Source organism: Gymnoscopelus braueri (assembly GCF_963280865.1).
Source record: "Gymnoscopelus braueri genome assembly, chromosome: 4".
Taxonomy (NCBI): Eukaryota; Metazoa; Chordata; class Actinopteri; order Myctophiformes; family Myctophidae; genus Gymnoscopelus; species Gymnoscopelus braueri.
In genome coordinates, this window is record NC_137605.1 from 16,685,092 (window position 1) to 16,701,317 (window position 16,226).

General features: G+C 45.1%; 1 protein-coding gene across 2 annotated transcripts in view; it reads right to left on the reverse strand.

The window, feature by feature from the left end:
* Positions 1-8,314: 8,314 nt before the first annotated feature.
* Positions 8,315-16,226, reverse strand: part of creb5b (cAMP responsive element binding protein 5b) — an 86,074-nt gene continuing 78,162 nt past the window's right edge. For both annotated transcript variants that reach the window (XM_080427393.1, XM_080427392.1), the window contains exons 8-11: positions 15,002-15,328; positions 12,817-13,044; positions 11,635-11,743; positions 8,315-8,539 (exon numbers count right to left, since the gene is read on the reverse strand). In XM_080427393.1, the coding sequence (XP_080283519.1) occupies positions 8,382-8,539; positions 11,635-11,743; positions 12,817-13,044; positions 15,002-15,328 (822 nt within the window). In that variant the 3' untranslated portion in view covers positions 8,315-8,381. The remainder of the gene's footprint in view (positions 8,540-11,634; positions 11,744-12,816; positions 13,045-15,001; positions 15,329-16,226) is intronic.

Here is a 16,226-nt window from a genome sequence, read left to right on the forward strand (position 1 = left end):
CATTTTTCGAAAGATTCTTTTGAGGAAACATTACATCACAGAACATGGGCTATTCAATAAAGGGTTCCTATAGGTAGCACTGGAGGGAGAGGTCTTCATTCATACCACCCGGGTTAACAGACTGTAAAATCCATCTGGATTCAGTTTGAAGGAGTTTGGTGTCTAAATCACCACCTCTTCTGGATTTCTTTACTTGTTCTATAACTATAAATGACAGATCTGCTATGGAGTGACCGGCTTCCATAAAGTGTCTGGCAATAATAGGAGATTTAGCGTCCTTGCGTCTGATGGCACTCATGTGTTCTATACAATAGTGTAGGGATTGGTCTGGAGGTTTTGCCAACATGCTGGAGATTACAATTACGGGAAATCATACATTGGAAGAACTACAATTTACAAATTGTCTGATGGTGTATTGTTTGTTCGTGACTACACTTTAAAATGTCCCTGTTATGCCCATACAGTATATGGAGATCCCTGATGTCATCAGTATTCGTTGCTGTCCGGCAGAAACCAGCTAACTCCATTTTGACGCTTTTGCATTTCTTTCCATGAATCAGGGCCATTCATGGCAAAAAAAATTGAACCAATGAAAAGCATTAAAAAGCGCTTCTGACAAAACCAGCTAACTCCATTGGATCCTCAAACTTTCTGCTAAACCAGCTAACTCCGGTGGAGTTAGCTGGTTTTGCTGACTCCAGGCTCCATCCCCTTTTGACCTCCAACCTCATTGTGAGCTTGGAGGTTCATTCAGCTGTTCTTATCAATGATGAACAAAACCTCCTAACTCCACTTTTTTTCATTTCCTGAAAAATGAACATTTTGGAGTTAGCTGGTTTTTGCCGGACAGCAGAGATATGGTCACTGTGTAAAGAGTGACCGTATATGGGCATATTGGTACTGGTTCTCCATATGCAATACCTACAGTATATATGGCATTGGACATGCATATTGGTTGAATAATCTGATCCGACTGACTCAACGCCGGTCACCGCACTCCCTCGGGTCTTCGGCGACACACGCACCAGTTTCCTAGGGAATTATGGGCATCACTTCCTGTCGAGTTGATCAGGTATCAGGGATCAAATCGACAGGAAGTGATGCCCATAATTCCCTAGGAAACTTGTGGATAGGATGAGCTTCTTTTGTGCTGAAATAAGCTCCATATCATTGAGACCAAAAATCTGTTACTAGAATTGATCTGCATTGCACACTGCACATACAGTAAATGCACTGCAATGAAATTGGCTGTAGTGGTATTGGGTATTTGTGTACCAAGGTAATCCACTGTTATTTCATCAGACGACTATTACACTGTCTAGACATTTCAATATTTAATGAGCATTCTAAGCCTTTTAAACGTCTAACTATTTAATGAGCAATTATGGTTCAAGGACATGCATTGAGTGACAAGCAACACAGATCATCTGATTTGGACACATAAGGTACTCCAAATGGTGTTTCTCAAAATGGGAAACAAACTGTTCTGACAAGGTTGAGTATAACCGAATGAACAGCAACAATTGGGAATACCTCAGGGTACTTTTTTGCCCCACACCCACCCTATTATGTTATTGCTAAGATCAGCCTTCTGTTCAACTTTGTAAATGAATGTCCATGCACCTCCAAAGAGAATACATACAACTATAGAACCAGGCTACAGATAGATGTTATGTTATGTGTTCAAATCCCCTAGTACACTCTTCATATCAAAGTTGGTTTTGAAAGCCAACATGCAGAAGACATGCTGTCACAAAGGTCCTGACGGACTCATACATTTTTCTCCTCAGTGGGTTGACCAATTGATTTGAACTTAGTATATGAAGGAAGTGAGGAAGCTTATTCTTCACTTATGAGCATTTCTGTGAACTCTCACTCAATTAAGAGTGTTGTGGGTGGAGATGACTCAAGCTGGGAGCAGTGCCAGGGTTGATTGATCCGCAGATGTTTCCAGTTGTGCTCTCCTCTTTATAGTAGCATGCTGTATGGTCCATGAGTCTAGAGGGTGTAAGTGGTTAAGCCTACTTATCAGAATAAGACAGTTTATTTCATTTTTCTTTTCTTTAAATGTTTTTTTTCCCCTTGACCTTTGACAAGCATTACGTTCTACCGCTAGCATCTTTTCCTGCAACCCTGTTACTGCAATTAGAGTAACATGGTTGGTTGCCCGACAATAACAGGGTAGGGTTACATGTTATTAAACCTCTGCCTCGGGGCAGAGGTTCTTCCTGACCTCCAGGCCAGGGAGTATGCATGCAAAGTTTCACGCCGATCAGTCCAATGGTGCCGGAGATTAGCTCTGTTCACAGACGGGCCGACAAGGGTGAAAACATAGTCTCCGGCCTTCGGACGTCCGGCCTGTCAGAGACAATAATTGAAGAGTTTTTTGCAAAATGCCCTCAAATGCCCTCACAGAAGACAATTTGATAATTTTATTCAACATTAGCCAACATAAGACTATACTGTGGATTTCAATTTCAAATTGAATCTGGAAGATTCTTCAGTGGCCGTCACCGGCGTCTCCTGACTTGAACTCAATCGAAAATCTCAAGGATTTGAAGAAGGCAGTTACAAAACACAAACCCAAGAATATTAATGAACAGGAGGCCATTGCACATGAGGAATGGTCTAAGATTCCTCAGGAATACTGCCAGAAGCTGGTGTCTGGCTATGCATCATGTTTGCAGCAGTTCAAAAATGGTGCACAAGGCCTACTAAGTGCTAAAGATGCTTGTCATGAAGAAGGCACTGAATAAGATTGAGACTGCAGTACTCACTGCTAGTTAAATTGTTCTTTGTTGTGTTTATTTTAAACGGCTGACAGTTTGCAAATAATTTTGAGTGCAGCTGTATGTTCTTCCAGGAGGAGATGAACTGCAGCCAAAACAGGGACCTCATGTCTACAATCAAGGAAAACTGTAAATTCAGGAGGGAAGACCACATAATCTCCTCCCCATCATAATCTGTAATCTGCTTGATATCCCCAAGTGTATACTTTCCCCATTTTCTTAAACTGTTATTATTATATTTTGACACTTGCTTTGGCAATGTAAACAAATGTTTTCTCATGCCCATGAAGCTCCTTTGAATTGAATTGACATCAATTCCTCCCAAGGTCACCAGATTCTAATCATTTCTGATAACAACATGCTGGGATCTCCTCCTCTCAGGCCACCACCCCATTCTCCCCCTCTTTCTCGGTGCATCATTTCTCCACTATTCTTTGCTACAGGTTGTTGATGGGGTCTCTAGACACTAACAGATGCTGCGCAACGGACCCCAAAGCCAATCATCTCGGGGTTTGTTCACCCTGGAACGCCGAACCACACCTGTCTCTGGACCACCAAGCACCTCACCCCTATCCCCTCCATTATTTTCTTGCCCCTCTGCCCCCTCATTCCTACCCCCCCTCACAGATTAATCCCCTCACCCCTTCCTCCCCTCATCCATTCATCCCTCCACCCCTTCATCCTCCTCCTCTCATCCTCTGTCCCTCTTCTGCTCATTGCTCCACCCCTCTTATTCTCTCTATCCTCTTGTCCCTCTTTTGTCAAATTCAATGTTTTGTTTCAATTCAATAAATACAATAACAGATTTATTGTTTGAAGGTGTGGTCTTACTAGTGGAGCTTTGTAAAAAGATATAAAATATATTTATCAAGCTTTTTGACACCATACAATATATTTTGTAATATTGTCTTTGTAGTAGTATTTTGATGTGCATTTTTTTGTATGTTTATAGATATTTGCCATATATACTTTAATACGTATATGTTATTTTCTGTTTTTAAATTTTTCATGTTATATTTCATGTTTTGTCAAAACTGAATGTGTTGATCATAAATTAACATTTTGTAATATTGAATTTGAATCCTGATTTAGGAATGGAATGCCATCCCACAAATTGTATATCGTATACTGGATTATCTACACACTACACAGGGCATACTGTAACCAGATATAACCGACATAACTGCTACAGTATTCTTTAACAGGTATGGCTTTCCTATTCTGTTTGTCTCTCATGGTGTTTCATGATTAGAAATACAGTAAGTCCAAAGGCTTGGCTATCCATAGACATGAAATGTGAGGCAGCTTGTATTATGTTACAGAACAAGTGCTTTATTTTCATACCATAATGTAGCTGCAGTGATATTTAACATCTGTACAAATGCATAAAAGACAAAATGGAGACAATGCCATTAAAAGACACACAAAAAATGTACAAAGTTATGCAGGCTAAAACGGTTTCATCGATTCATTACACATAAACAAAATGACAATGAATTTAAGCGCTGAAATGAGCCTCGACATACTAGGATGAAAGGCAGCAAGTGCTATGCAAACATTATTTACAAAACATGTACCACACATTTACTCCCTTCTCAAAGAAAGGTGGTTGCATTACATGTACAAGATTACAGAATTAATGACATTCTATACAATATTTATAGTTTTTTTTATATTTAAAATGATACAATTATAATGTCATTAACTTGTAGGAATTGTTCTCCCCCTCATGCAAACCCACACAAACACACTCGTACTGTGCACTCTCACCCATCCTGTACATCTGCCGGTATACAGCAGACAAAGGACAAACTAGGTCCACTGATCAAACAAAATGAAACGTGAGAATGTCCTGTCTAATGCCAAATTCATGCTACGTCGTGCAACACATTCGTACGGCGTAGTATAAATTGGGCTTAAGTCTAAAACGGTAAACTCCTCCCAGTGATTCCAGTTGAAGGTACTTTGAGGTCCAAGCTTTGCAGGAGGTTAAATTGGAATGGTCCAATAACACAATAACAAACAACCAAAAACTGAAAAACAAGGCAAGTTTTAGCATATTACAGGGTGGTTATAAGAAAGCCCTTTGTAAGAGAATACAGTACATTTTTGCATTCTCCCAGAAACACGTACTGTTCACACACACCACACAAAACTGGACAAAACCATGATGGGATCCATTCAAAGGAACAGAGCGTTTCTCGTTCACACATGATGTAAGCTACCTTTGCCAGAATTGCCACCGACAAAACAGAAACTTTGGATTTTGTTTAGGTTTAAAAAAAGAAATGGAGGGGGGGGGGGGGGGTATGCCTACATGCTAATACAAAAGTATAGATTTAAAGCTGCAGGGCACATTTACTGAGAGGCCACCATACAATCAGATTTAAGGCTGCAATCCATAACTTCATTTTGAGACTAAAACTACATTTTAACCAAAGTGTCTTAATACAATGCGGTGGGTAGAGGTGGTCTCACTGATATTCTATTGAGAGACACTCAAAATTCAGCGCACATTCACGCATGACACTAAAATCTAATATGCAGACACATTGCCTGCAAATCTTGTATATCTGAACGGGGATGGATTTCAACTTTAAAAGAGAGCGTCATCTAAATGACCCCCAAAAATTACAAGAGCTCTGAGCTCACCTTTATCGTAGCATTGAGGAAAAAAGCACAATGCACATTAGGCACACTCCACGAAGCCAGAGACAGACAGACAGACAGACAGACAGTGTCTCGCTGGTGTCCGAACAGGGAAATGGAGGAGAGGGGGGTGGAGATCGCTGAGAATTCCTCAGGCCTTGATAATATGGCTATTTTTTACCCTCTGCTGCGACAGAGGACAAAGTGCATAGTCAGCATCGCTTCTTCACGCCTACACAGTAAAATCCACAGTGTTAGACCCTCACCCTTAGTGTTGGACGCTTACGGGTCCATTCGGTTCCATTTTACACCTCCAAGAGTTAAATGAACACGGAGGATTTTACTGTGCACTATAAAACACAGTGCTCCGTGGTCATGCTGAAAAACATTCTTGTGCCCATAGGAAGGAAGGAGGGGTGAGATTCTTGGACAACAACATAAAGGGACAATATTAAAGCGCCAGTGCTGGAAATACTCAGTTACAGATAAGCTGTCGGGGGAAGGGGGGGACGGGAGAGAGGGAGGTAACCAGCATGGGCCAGGCTGATTGGAAAGAGAGAAAGAGCGAGAGAGGCAGAGAGAGATATGGGAGAGAGAGAGAACCATTGATGACAAGGTCAGAGGTCAGATGCAAAAAGGAACATTTTCTCTCCTTAGTCAACTGGTTTTCAACCTCTACATGCAGCAGAAATCCCTGACAAAGCCACAAACGGTTTAATAACGTAACAAAACAAAACAAAAACTGTTGCTTACACTGAGTCAGTGAAAAGCAATTAGTTAAAGGCAGAACCGCTTGAAGGAAAACCCACGATAATTTATATTTAAAAAAAAGATAGACAGTCGCTTTGCATATAGTTTGCTAACAAATGATTTCGAAGAGAGATTCAGGCACGTTGTGACACTCGGAAAGCATTAGGCAATTATCTGCACCTCTTTAGAAAGAGCGGAACACTACGCCAGTTGGTTCAGAACCTCATTCCTGTTCATGCTGACAAAAATGTTCATGTCAAAGAGACAAACAAAATAAACTCACACTTCAAATCAACTCTTTGGCTTTGTTCAGACTGCTTGCAAATCTGATTTGTTCCCCAAATACGATCTGTAGGACTGACTGTCCACACTGTTCTTTTTGCAAGAGATCAGATTCGGTTTATTCAGACATCGTCCACCTATACTTGTACGGAAATAGCTGACCTACAAGCTCACAATGCTCACACAGGTGAAGCTGAGAAACATCAGTTTCCATGTGTTTTTTTGCTGTTCAGACTTGATCAAAACCAATTTGATTCCAATTCTGAATAGGCCAATAAAACAGATTTGGGCTCCCAGTGTGAACATAGCCTTACAGACTTTAAGTCCCTTCCCCTTCCTGATTCCATTCACTCAACCTGACTGTGGGAGACAGAAGGCAGAACAAAACCCACACAAACGCAGACACACATACACGTACGCACGCACGGACACGCACAGACACACACACACGGACACGCATGGACACGGACACACACACACACACACACACACACACACACACGCACATGCACACGCACACGCACACGCACACGCACACGCACACGCACACACACACACACACACACACACACACACACACACACACACACACACACACATGCTGGGAATTTATATTCATTTGGAATTTGCCACTGAATCCAAACAAAACGTGGATCCTTAGACACAGTTATCACACATAAAAGAGGCATCGTTCTTTTAAAGCTTCAAATTGGTCCTGGAGAGCGGAGGGAGTGAGGCTGGACTCCCGAGCTGCCTCACTAGTATCACAGTGTAGAGTTAGACAAAGCCGGAACAAAAGAGCGTGTGTCCCCGTTTGAGACCAGACCCACTGGCTTGGCCAGACTGATCTTATCTTAGGGCGGACACAGGCACACGCACATGCACACGCGCACACACAAATACACACACACACATGCACGATCAATACTGGGATGTATTGCTTCAATTTGAACAAAATGGTATTTTCAGTATCACGCACACACACACACACACACACACACACACACACACACACACACACACACACACAAGTGTGAGTCCAAACACTCTGAACACCATTGTAGGGACAAGGTTTAACAGTCGTACGCCTTTCTAGGAAAAATACCAGCTTCTCTACTTCTTTAAAAACTATCATGGCAACAGTTTGACTTGGTTTGGGTACGCAACTGAAAGGCAGTAACATCACACACAGACACAGACACTTGTCTGTGAATCTAACAGTATTCTGTGACTCCAGATCAGACACGTTCTCTAAAACATCATTTGCACAAAGAGGGATGGGGCGTCACAGAGGTGACGCTCCCACAATCCGAGTCCCTTTCCCTTTGCGGCGCTGTGCGTACCGCGGCCCCGGCTTAATTGGTACCATAAGTTCCAACGCAACGACCAAACCATACAATTATCTCACTGTATTAATGCTGTGTTTTTCTGCAAATCTCCCTTTAAGCTAATAAAGTACAAATAAAAAAGAAAACATATAAAATAAACAAACATACTGACAACCACGTTGACGAAAACGGGAGAATGTTAAGGAGTTAATAAGATTCTATAAAAATACATTGCTACTGTAAAAAGAGGAGCCTTGCTGGGCTTGAGAGGTTTGTCTTGATGGGGTGGTGATGGGTGGTCCTGAATGCGGGAGGCAGCATGTATGGCTGTACTGATAGGTGGAGAGGGGGGTTTAGAGGGCCTATGGGGGCTGAGGCTTTAGTCCTTTGGGTTCCGTGAGGGGCTCCAAATGGACCCTTACGGGTCTATAACTCTGAGAGTGTACAAATAGAAGCCAAATGGACCCGTAAAGGGTCCATTTGGCTTCCATTTGTACGCTCTCAGAGTTACGGGGTTCCTTGAAATGAAGCAAAGTTTTGAGAACCACTTCTTTTAGTCTCTCTCTCTCTCTCTCTGCTCTCTTTAGTGGATGGGGTTAATGTCTGTGCGGTGGTTGGACTGTCCGTGGACGTTGCTGCCCCCTACTGTGGTGGTGGAGGTGGTGATGGTGTTGTGCTGAATGACTTGCTGCTGGGAGCACGCTGCTGGGTTCGGACTGCCCGCCGGACTGCTCTCTGGACCTGTGGGGAGGAACGGGACAGCAGACACTTCAGTGAGGATGGAGGACCTGTGTGTGTGTGTGTGCGTGTGTGTGCGTGCGCGTGTGTGTGCGTGTGCGTGTGCGTGTGCGTGTGCGTGTGCGTGTGCGTGTGCGTGTGTGTGTGTGTGTGTGTGTGTGTGTGTGCGCGTGCGCGTGTGTGTGTGTATGTGTGTGTGTGTGTGTGTGTGTGTGGGGGGGGGGGGGGGGTGGGAATCCCGCGCGGGAAATTCAGTTTCAGCTTCACCCAGTTCATGGCTGCTCAAATGGTCATGATGAGTGCTCGGGGCAGTTAGCGGTTAAGTGTCTTACTCTGTGTGGAGTTTGCATGTTCTCCCCGTGTCTCCTAGGGTAGGTACCCTCACAAAAACATGCAGTAATCCTGGTCACTATACTGCCTCCCCCTGGTCAGCCAGGGCGCCTGATGGAGGGGAAAGGAACTGGTTGGAATAACGTGTTCCTTCCACGCGCTACGTCCAACGGGGGAAACTCCCCCGTCGGCTGTCGGGTGATAAGAAGCGGCCTGCTTACTCCTCATTGGATTGAAGAAGGCATGAGCTTCAGCTTGGGCTCTCCCTAGGCTGGCAGAGGGAGAGTAGCGCCCAGGATTACAGGAAAAAATATGGGTTACAAAATCGTGGGATAAAAAATGTAAGCTAAAAAAGTGTCTTGCTCAGATACACTTGGACACATAGCCAGGGCTGGCATGTGAACCGGGGACCTTCATTCTCCCAGACGGCCTCTCTACCCATTCTCTCAGCTCTGGCAGCCCTTATAGCTGAATGATGGTTAAGATCATGTGTTTGTGAACAGGTAATAATACTAGGATAGAAGGATAGAAGAATTAAAAACAAATCAAACAATCAAAAAAAGACAGAATATGTTTCTGGTCCACACTAGAGAAAGGGCCGTTTTTATGATTAGTGTGTGTGTGTGTGTGTGTGTGTGTGTGTGTGTGTGTGTGTGTGTGTGTGTGTGTGTGTGTGTGTGTGTGTGTGTGTGTGTGTGTGTGTGTGTGTGTGTGTGTGTGTGTGTGTGTGTGTGTGTGTGTGTGTGAACCCTCAATTCTTCCCATACTGCTCATGGCTTAAAGGAGCTACACCATGAATTTAAAAAAAATATTTGATATTTAATATCATATGGTGTATGTCCCTCAAACCTTTTTCAAAAGGTTTGAGCCTAAATCATCACTCAGATATACTCATCCCAAGTCAATTGTCTCTGGCTTATACAGCACTTTCAGCTGCAATACCAAAACGTCCTCTTGTGCAGGGGGGGGCTACTGAGCAATTCTGTCTGTTAATTAAAAAAAATATTTAAAAAAAATATTAAAAAAAAAAAAAAAAAAAGGACAAATTCTGCATAAAAAGAAGCATCTAAGAAAAATACAAAATCGAAAAAAAAAACACTTTGAACATTTTTGAACAATTCCACCAAGTGTTTGAGGTGCCTGTTTCACCCACTTCCGGGGGGCGGAGCCAAAATCCGAGCCCGAAGTATTTGTTCGTAGACCCCCACTTAGAAGTCACTTAGGGACTTAGTAGAAAAAGTTTCGGAGCGATTCGGGCACTTTTCATTTAACATTGGGTTTGCCATCATTAATGTTTGTGACATCATAAACATTTCCATTCTGAGATCGCCTGTTCAGACACGCCCATTCTGGAAATCCATGAAATGAGAAGGAATGACTGAATTTAAAAAAAAAACATTTTTTGGGTACAAGAGACACTGGGGACCCTAAAAAATACAAAAAAACAAGAAAAAAGTGATTTTCATGGTGTAGACCCTTTAACAAAATTAAACACACATACACACACACACACACACACACACACACACACAACCTGTTATCATTAAGACACGACTTTATTAAACACAAAAATATACATGATATAAAAACACTTTCAACATCTTATAGAAAATGTGTGGTCGTACATTTAATAATAATAATAGATCAGACTTTTATAGCGCATGTCTAAGAACGCTGAATTTACAGTCCTACCACCTCACCTGTCTTCCCCCAACAGCCCTTAAGTGCATAACGCATAAAGTAGAAAAAAGGAAAAAAAAAGAAAAGAAAAGATGAATCATAAAAAACTCCATAAACATCCCTGACGACTCGGGGACCCATTGGCAGTGACATCTGTACACAGGAGGGACCCATCAATGTTAAAGTCTCTCCCGCCGCCCCGCCTGAGAGTCTCCTCCCCTGCGTCGCTATAAAAGACCCATTCAGCCAGGGGAGTGAGCCTGCTTTTTCCTGCGCTCCAAGCCGCACAGGGAGGCACCGCCCTCTCGCCCTTAATTACATGGAAATGTCACTCGTATCCATATCAGAAGGGGGGCGGGGCTCTGATGTCATGCTGCTGCTGTGCGCTGTGTGCCCAGGCCAGTAATCAGTGGGATCCTGGGGCGTCCCCGGGACTTTGGACGCCGTCGGCCTCGGGACTCTGACGTCTTTCTCCTGCAGAGCGTCTGTCGGCGGTCCTCCGTGGTACAGTACAGTACAGTACACCCCCCCCACCCCCACACACACACACTCCCATGGAAAAACAGGGCTCATAGGGAGGAGTGGGATGGGGTTCAGACTAGCGACGGACTTCTCACAGTCCAGGCCTGCCGCCCCCGCGGCCGTTAAACAAGTCAGAGGTTTACAGTAAGTCCAGGGTGGTCCGGGGCGGCGTGGGGGCCGTACGTCAAGAGGCAACAGGGTTGCAGAGAACCTGAACACTGTGGGACCTCAGCAGTTCATGGGGGGGAGTGAGGAGGGGATTTGAGAGGCAACGGATTGCCGATTGTCCATCAGCCGGGGCTTCGTCCCAGAGAGCTACCGAGTGCCTCTGCAACGTTGTAAAGGGAGGGGATGGCGAGCGACAGACCAGAGCGGGTTTCAGACGACCACTGGCATGGTGGCTGGGGCTGAGCCCATGCGGTAAAGTGATGCAGCGCCCCGGCTCAGCCACCAGAGTGCCCCGTTCACAGCAGTGTCATCTGTCATGTGAGGACAAGGCACACAGGTGAAGCTGTTTTGGGTATAGAGGTTTGTGTGTTTGTACTGCATGTGTGACAGCTACTCACTGAGGTAAGCTTGGGACTCTTTCTGCATAGTGGTGATAGGACAGTCCTTATGGGTGATAAGGAGCTGTTTGAGCTGGGTCACCTCGTTCTTCAACATGGTCACTTCATTCTGAAACACAGCAGCACACACTAGTTATTATACTTTAATAACTATAATGAACATATTTATTAATAATACATACAAACTATATAATATATAATTAATGATTATTGATGCCCCCCTTCTCTTGGCTCTTTATTCTGTCCTTTATTTTATTTTGTTCTTTATTTAAAAAGAAAAGGCAATTGTTTTATTTATTTACATGTATTCATTTTACAGTGTGGCAACACAGGGCCAATCTGTGTGGTAGAGTATATTAATACAATATAACTAACACAACTGCAGTGGTTGTAGTTGGTCTACCTGCTCTTCTATTGAGACATTTAGATCATGTCCTCATGGTAGGACCAATACTGGTTCTCAAGTGATATTGCATGAAGGGTCAAAATGCTATACAGAAGATTTGATATTTTGTCGCGGGTTCGAATGCCGGATAAACATGAAAGGATTGACACCGAGTGCTGCTTTAAGGTCAGAGACGAGGAAGACAAGCTGTATAACATGTCTCCAGCCGGAATCAAATTATGTGGTCGCCGCACTATCCAGTAAGACCACACTTTGGCTTTGAGCTTTGTTGTCCTGGCTTTGATGTTGTTGATCTAGGTATTGAAGCTTGTTCTACCGTGTTGTTTTAAGTTGCTCTGAATAAGAGCATCGGGTAAGTAGCTATAATGCCATGGAAATAAACTGACTACAGTACAGCTCTTGTGTGATTTCACTTTCACAGGAACCTCACTACGCACATTCCTGTTCCAAGTAGGTTTTATGACAGCTGCCTGCCAACTTTGCACAAGAGGGGAGAGATAACAGACGAGATTCTAATCTAAAGTAGGATATAGTTCATCTATCAAGCCTCGCTTTGTTCCGCCAGTACAAACTGCCATTCATGTAAATGCTACAGCATAAATGCCTCCGGAATCAAAACAAAGCCATTGTGCAGACTTCGGAAACACCTGCACCTGTCTCGCTTCAATTTTCTCACGACTTTTCGTTCAATGAAATTAAAGCGAACGTCCGTTTTGGGATGGAAACGACATGGTTTCCCGTCAGCGGAGATAGCGGTCGCTCATGTTCTGCTGTACCTGAAGCTGCATGTTGGTCTGGGTGAGTTCCTCTGCCTTCTTCTCCAGGGAGACCACCCACACTTTCCTCTTCTGGCGGCACCTGGTGGCCGCCGCCCGGTTGCGCTCCAGGAACTTCCGTCGGCGTTCGTCCGGGTCCTCGTCGACCACCCGCCGCCGCCGGCCGCCACTGGGCGGCGGAGACTGCAGCGTCTGCGTGGGCTGCATCTGCTGGGCGGCAGGGGACATCTGAAACCCAAGGTAGAAGAGGAGGACATCAAGGTCAGTTTCCTACAGTGCTTCTCTGAACGGACCGCGGCACGTCTGACACTGTTTACTAGACATGCCACGACTCAGACGGGCCCTGCTGGCTGGCAGCCAAGCCACCTGTCTACTGTCACCGCTGCACCGTCTCCCGGCCCCTCCCCCTCGACACATGCACCTATATATTACCTCCCGCGGCTATTCCCTGTCTGGCAACGTCCCCAAAAACAACATCTGGTCGTGACACGCGTCCTGTAAGGCCCGTTCCGTGGGGCGTCAGGAATGACTGACTGCCTGACTGACTGATTGGAAACCTGACTGACTGGGCTGATTCACTGGCCGAGCCGCCTTGTTAAAGAGGTGTCGCAGAGGCGAGCTTTTTCCACCGCCCACTTCCACTCAGACTAACACCGGTGGACGCCGTCAAACGGGCCCGCCGCTAACTACGCGCGCCCACTGACTGATCTTGACATAAACTTGGCAAGGTCAGCTGTTTTCAGCCTTCCAATCATTACCATTTTTATGAGGACCACGGAAAATACAAGGCTCTTTGATGGCCGCTGTGTATACAGCCCGAGTGTTGTTTTAATGTCTTAATGGTACGTTTGGAGCATAAATCCCGTTTCTCGATGACTTGGGAGTCCTTCATCTAATATGTATGGCATCGCTGAGGATGTCAGCCGCTGACGACGTGAGGACGAAGGGGATTCGGATCTTGATGTCCTTTACGTTGCGGGGGCAACGTCTCTGCATACACAGAAAAAGAACAACACAAGCTCTGTCTATATTCATAGCTCATACATTACACGGATACTTAGCTAAGGCAGTCTGTCTGTCATCGTGACTTGCTCTTGTAAACCTTTTGCCCGTCTGAGACACCTGGAGCACATTGCGACCACGTAACTGCAGCTTGGCAGTGTGGAAGGGCGTGGGGGCATTAGTTTCCAGCAGCCAGTCCTGAGAATCCTTCATAACGCACACTTTACAGCATCTCTGTGACCCCTTCCACCTACCACCTGCCTCTCACTCTGACCTGTGGCTGACCAACCTCTAGAAAGAGGGAATATAAAATGACCCTTGTGAAAGGCTGCCAGGAAACTACTTGGCAAGCATGGGGCCGCAGTGAAGGAAAAAAATGTGTTTGACCTGTGCTTTACAGTGAATGTGAAACATAATTTAAGCTTACTTTTACACTGTAACCACTAATAGCTGTTTGTTCCAAAAAAACGTGTTTGCTCAATAGGGCCCTCTAAAGCAGCGCCTTGATCCAGTCATGGTCCATTAGTGTGTGATCTCCTGGCCAGCGGATTTTCACAGCGCTGGTCAGACCCGAACACAGCCACTCTCATGGCAGGTGTCCATACTAGGGCTGTCACGATCATGACATTTTAGTTGACGATTAATTGTCATGCGATCAATGATTTAATTGTGTTTTTGGCATTGAACATTGGAACAATAAAAAAAAATATTTCTGTTTGCCTTTTAGGCTTTGTACCAGGTCAGTGGTTAGATAGAGACTGGGAGGCCGGGTCAAGCTGCCTCACGCTACAGAAACAGGAGATAGGCTCTTAACCATATGGGCCTCATGGCTCGGCAAGGCTTACTTACATTAGGCTTTGTAAACAAAAGTTGCACAGGGAAGATATGATAAATCTTACAATAAATGTATATTACAAATAAGTTACTGACCGACAATGGCTGGTACCAGTAATGAAAATAAATAATGTACTATGGCCAAAACAACTAAATATATTCATGGGAATAGTCGCTCTACAAGCTTGTAGATTTGCTATTTCCGCTATTATTTATGAACAATCTTCAACAGATGAACTTCATTCAGATTCTGTCAATTTTGCTAGATAATTGCGATTACAGTATCCTAAATAGTTGCGTTCAGGTGATTCTGTAAGAAGTGTGAAAGCCATAGGTGTCCACGGCTCACCTGTGAACCCGAGTGCATGTGGTGGTGCGGTGAGGTCTGGTGCGGGTGCCCCGGGTGGAGGTGGGGGTTGTGGGAGTTGTGGTGCGGGTTGTGCCCCTGTGGGTGGTGGTGCCCGCTCTGGCCGTGGGTCTGGCCGTGGTGGGGGTGGTGCCCGTGGTGCTGGTAGGCGTGGGGCGGGGCCTGTAGGTGCTGGTGCGGGTGCGAGTGCATGTGATGGTGGGACCCCTGCTCCTGTCGCGACGACATCATCTCCATCATGTGACCCATGGAGTTCATGTTGCCGTTGGCGATGGTGCCCGGGTGGTGCGCGAGTGCGGCCTTCAGCCTCTGTGGAGACAAAACATACGCTATTAGGCCATGAATCCCATTTGTTAAAATGTGTGTCCCTGAGACCCCAACACGGTATGATTGGGGTCCCATCAGTGTTAATTTAACTCTGAGAGTGTGCAAATAATTTGTACACTCTCTGAGTAACAGGCCGGGTCCATTTGGTTCCAATCAATCATTTTGCTGGGGACTCCCTGGAACCCCCTCAAGGACCCCTGGACCCCACTTTGGGAACCACTGTATTACAGCTGTTAGCAGCGTCCACTGGGGGGCTCCCTTGCGGCTCAACCGCTCGGTTTGCATAGAACTACAGTACAGTACTACATAAAGGGTTTGAATCCAGTTTGTGACCCATATTGCGAGTCGCCCCGCTCTTTCCCCCCCCCTGCTATCCTTCACTGTCCTGTACAATCAAGTTGAAATGCCCTAAAAACAATCTTTAGGAATGAAACATCATTCACAAGGTGAGGCACAGGTTGGTACATTTTTTCCATCCATCAGTGTGCTGACAGATGTGTTGACTGTCAGGAGAGGCACGGCTCCATAAATCTACATGTCAACACAACAGATCATAGTCACTTAGCATGTCCTCTGTCTCTCCTTCACTCCACTCATTCTTTTTCTGCCTCTCCCTTCCTTCATTGTGACAGCTCTACCCCCCCCCCCCCACCCACCCCCTCTCTCTTTCTCCCTTTCAGTTTCTCTCATCCCCTCTCTCCCGTTCTCATTTATATTTCGACATTTTGACAACAGTCTTATCCACGGCGACTTGAGCGAGTCGTTAGCGTCTTGCTCAAGGACACTTTGAAAGGACATGTGTCCGTATTAATGGACACATCATTCACCCGTTGTGGAAACCATCTTCATGACCTTTACGGGTCAATAATAATAATAATAT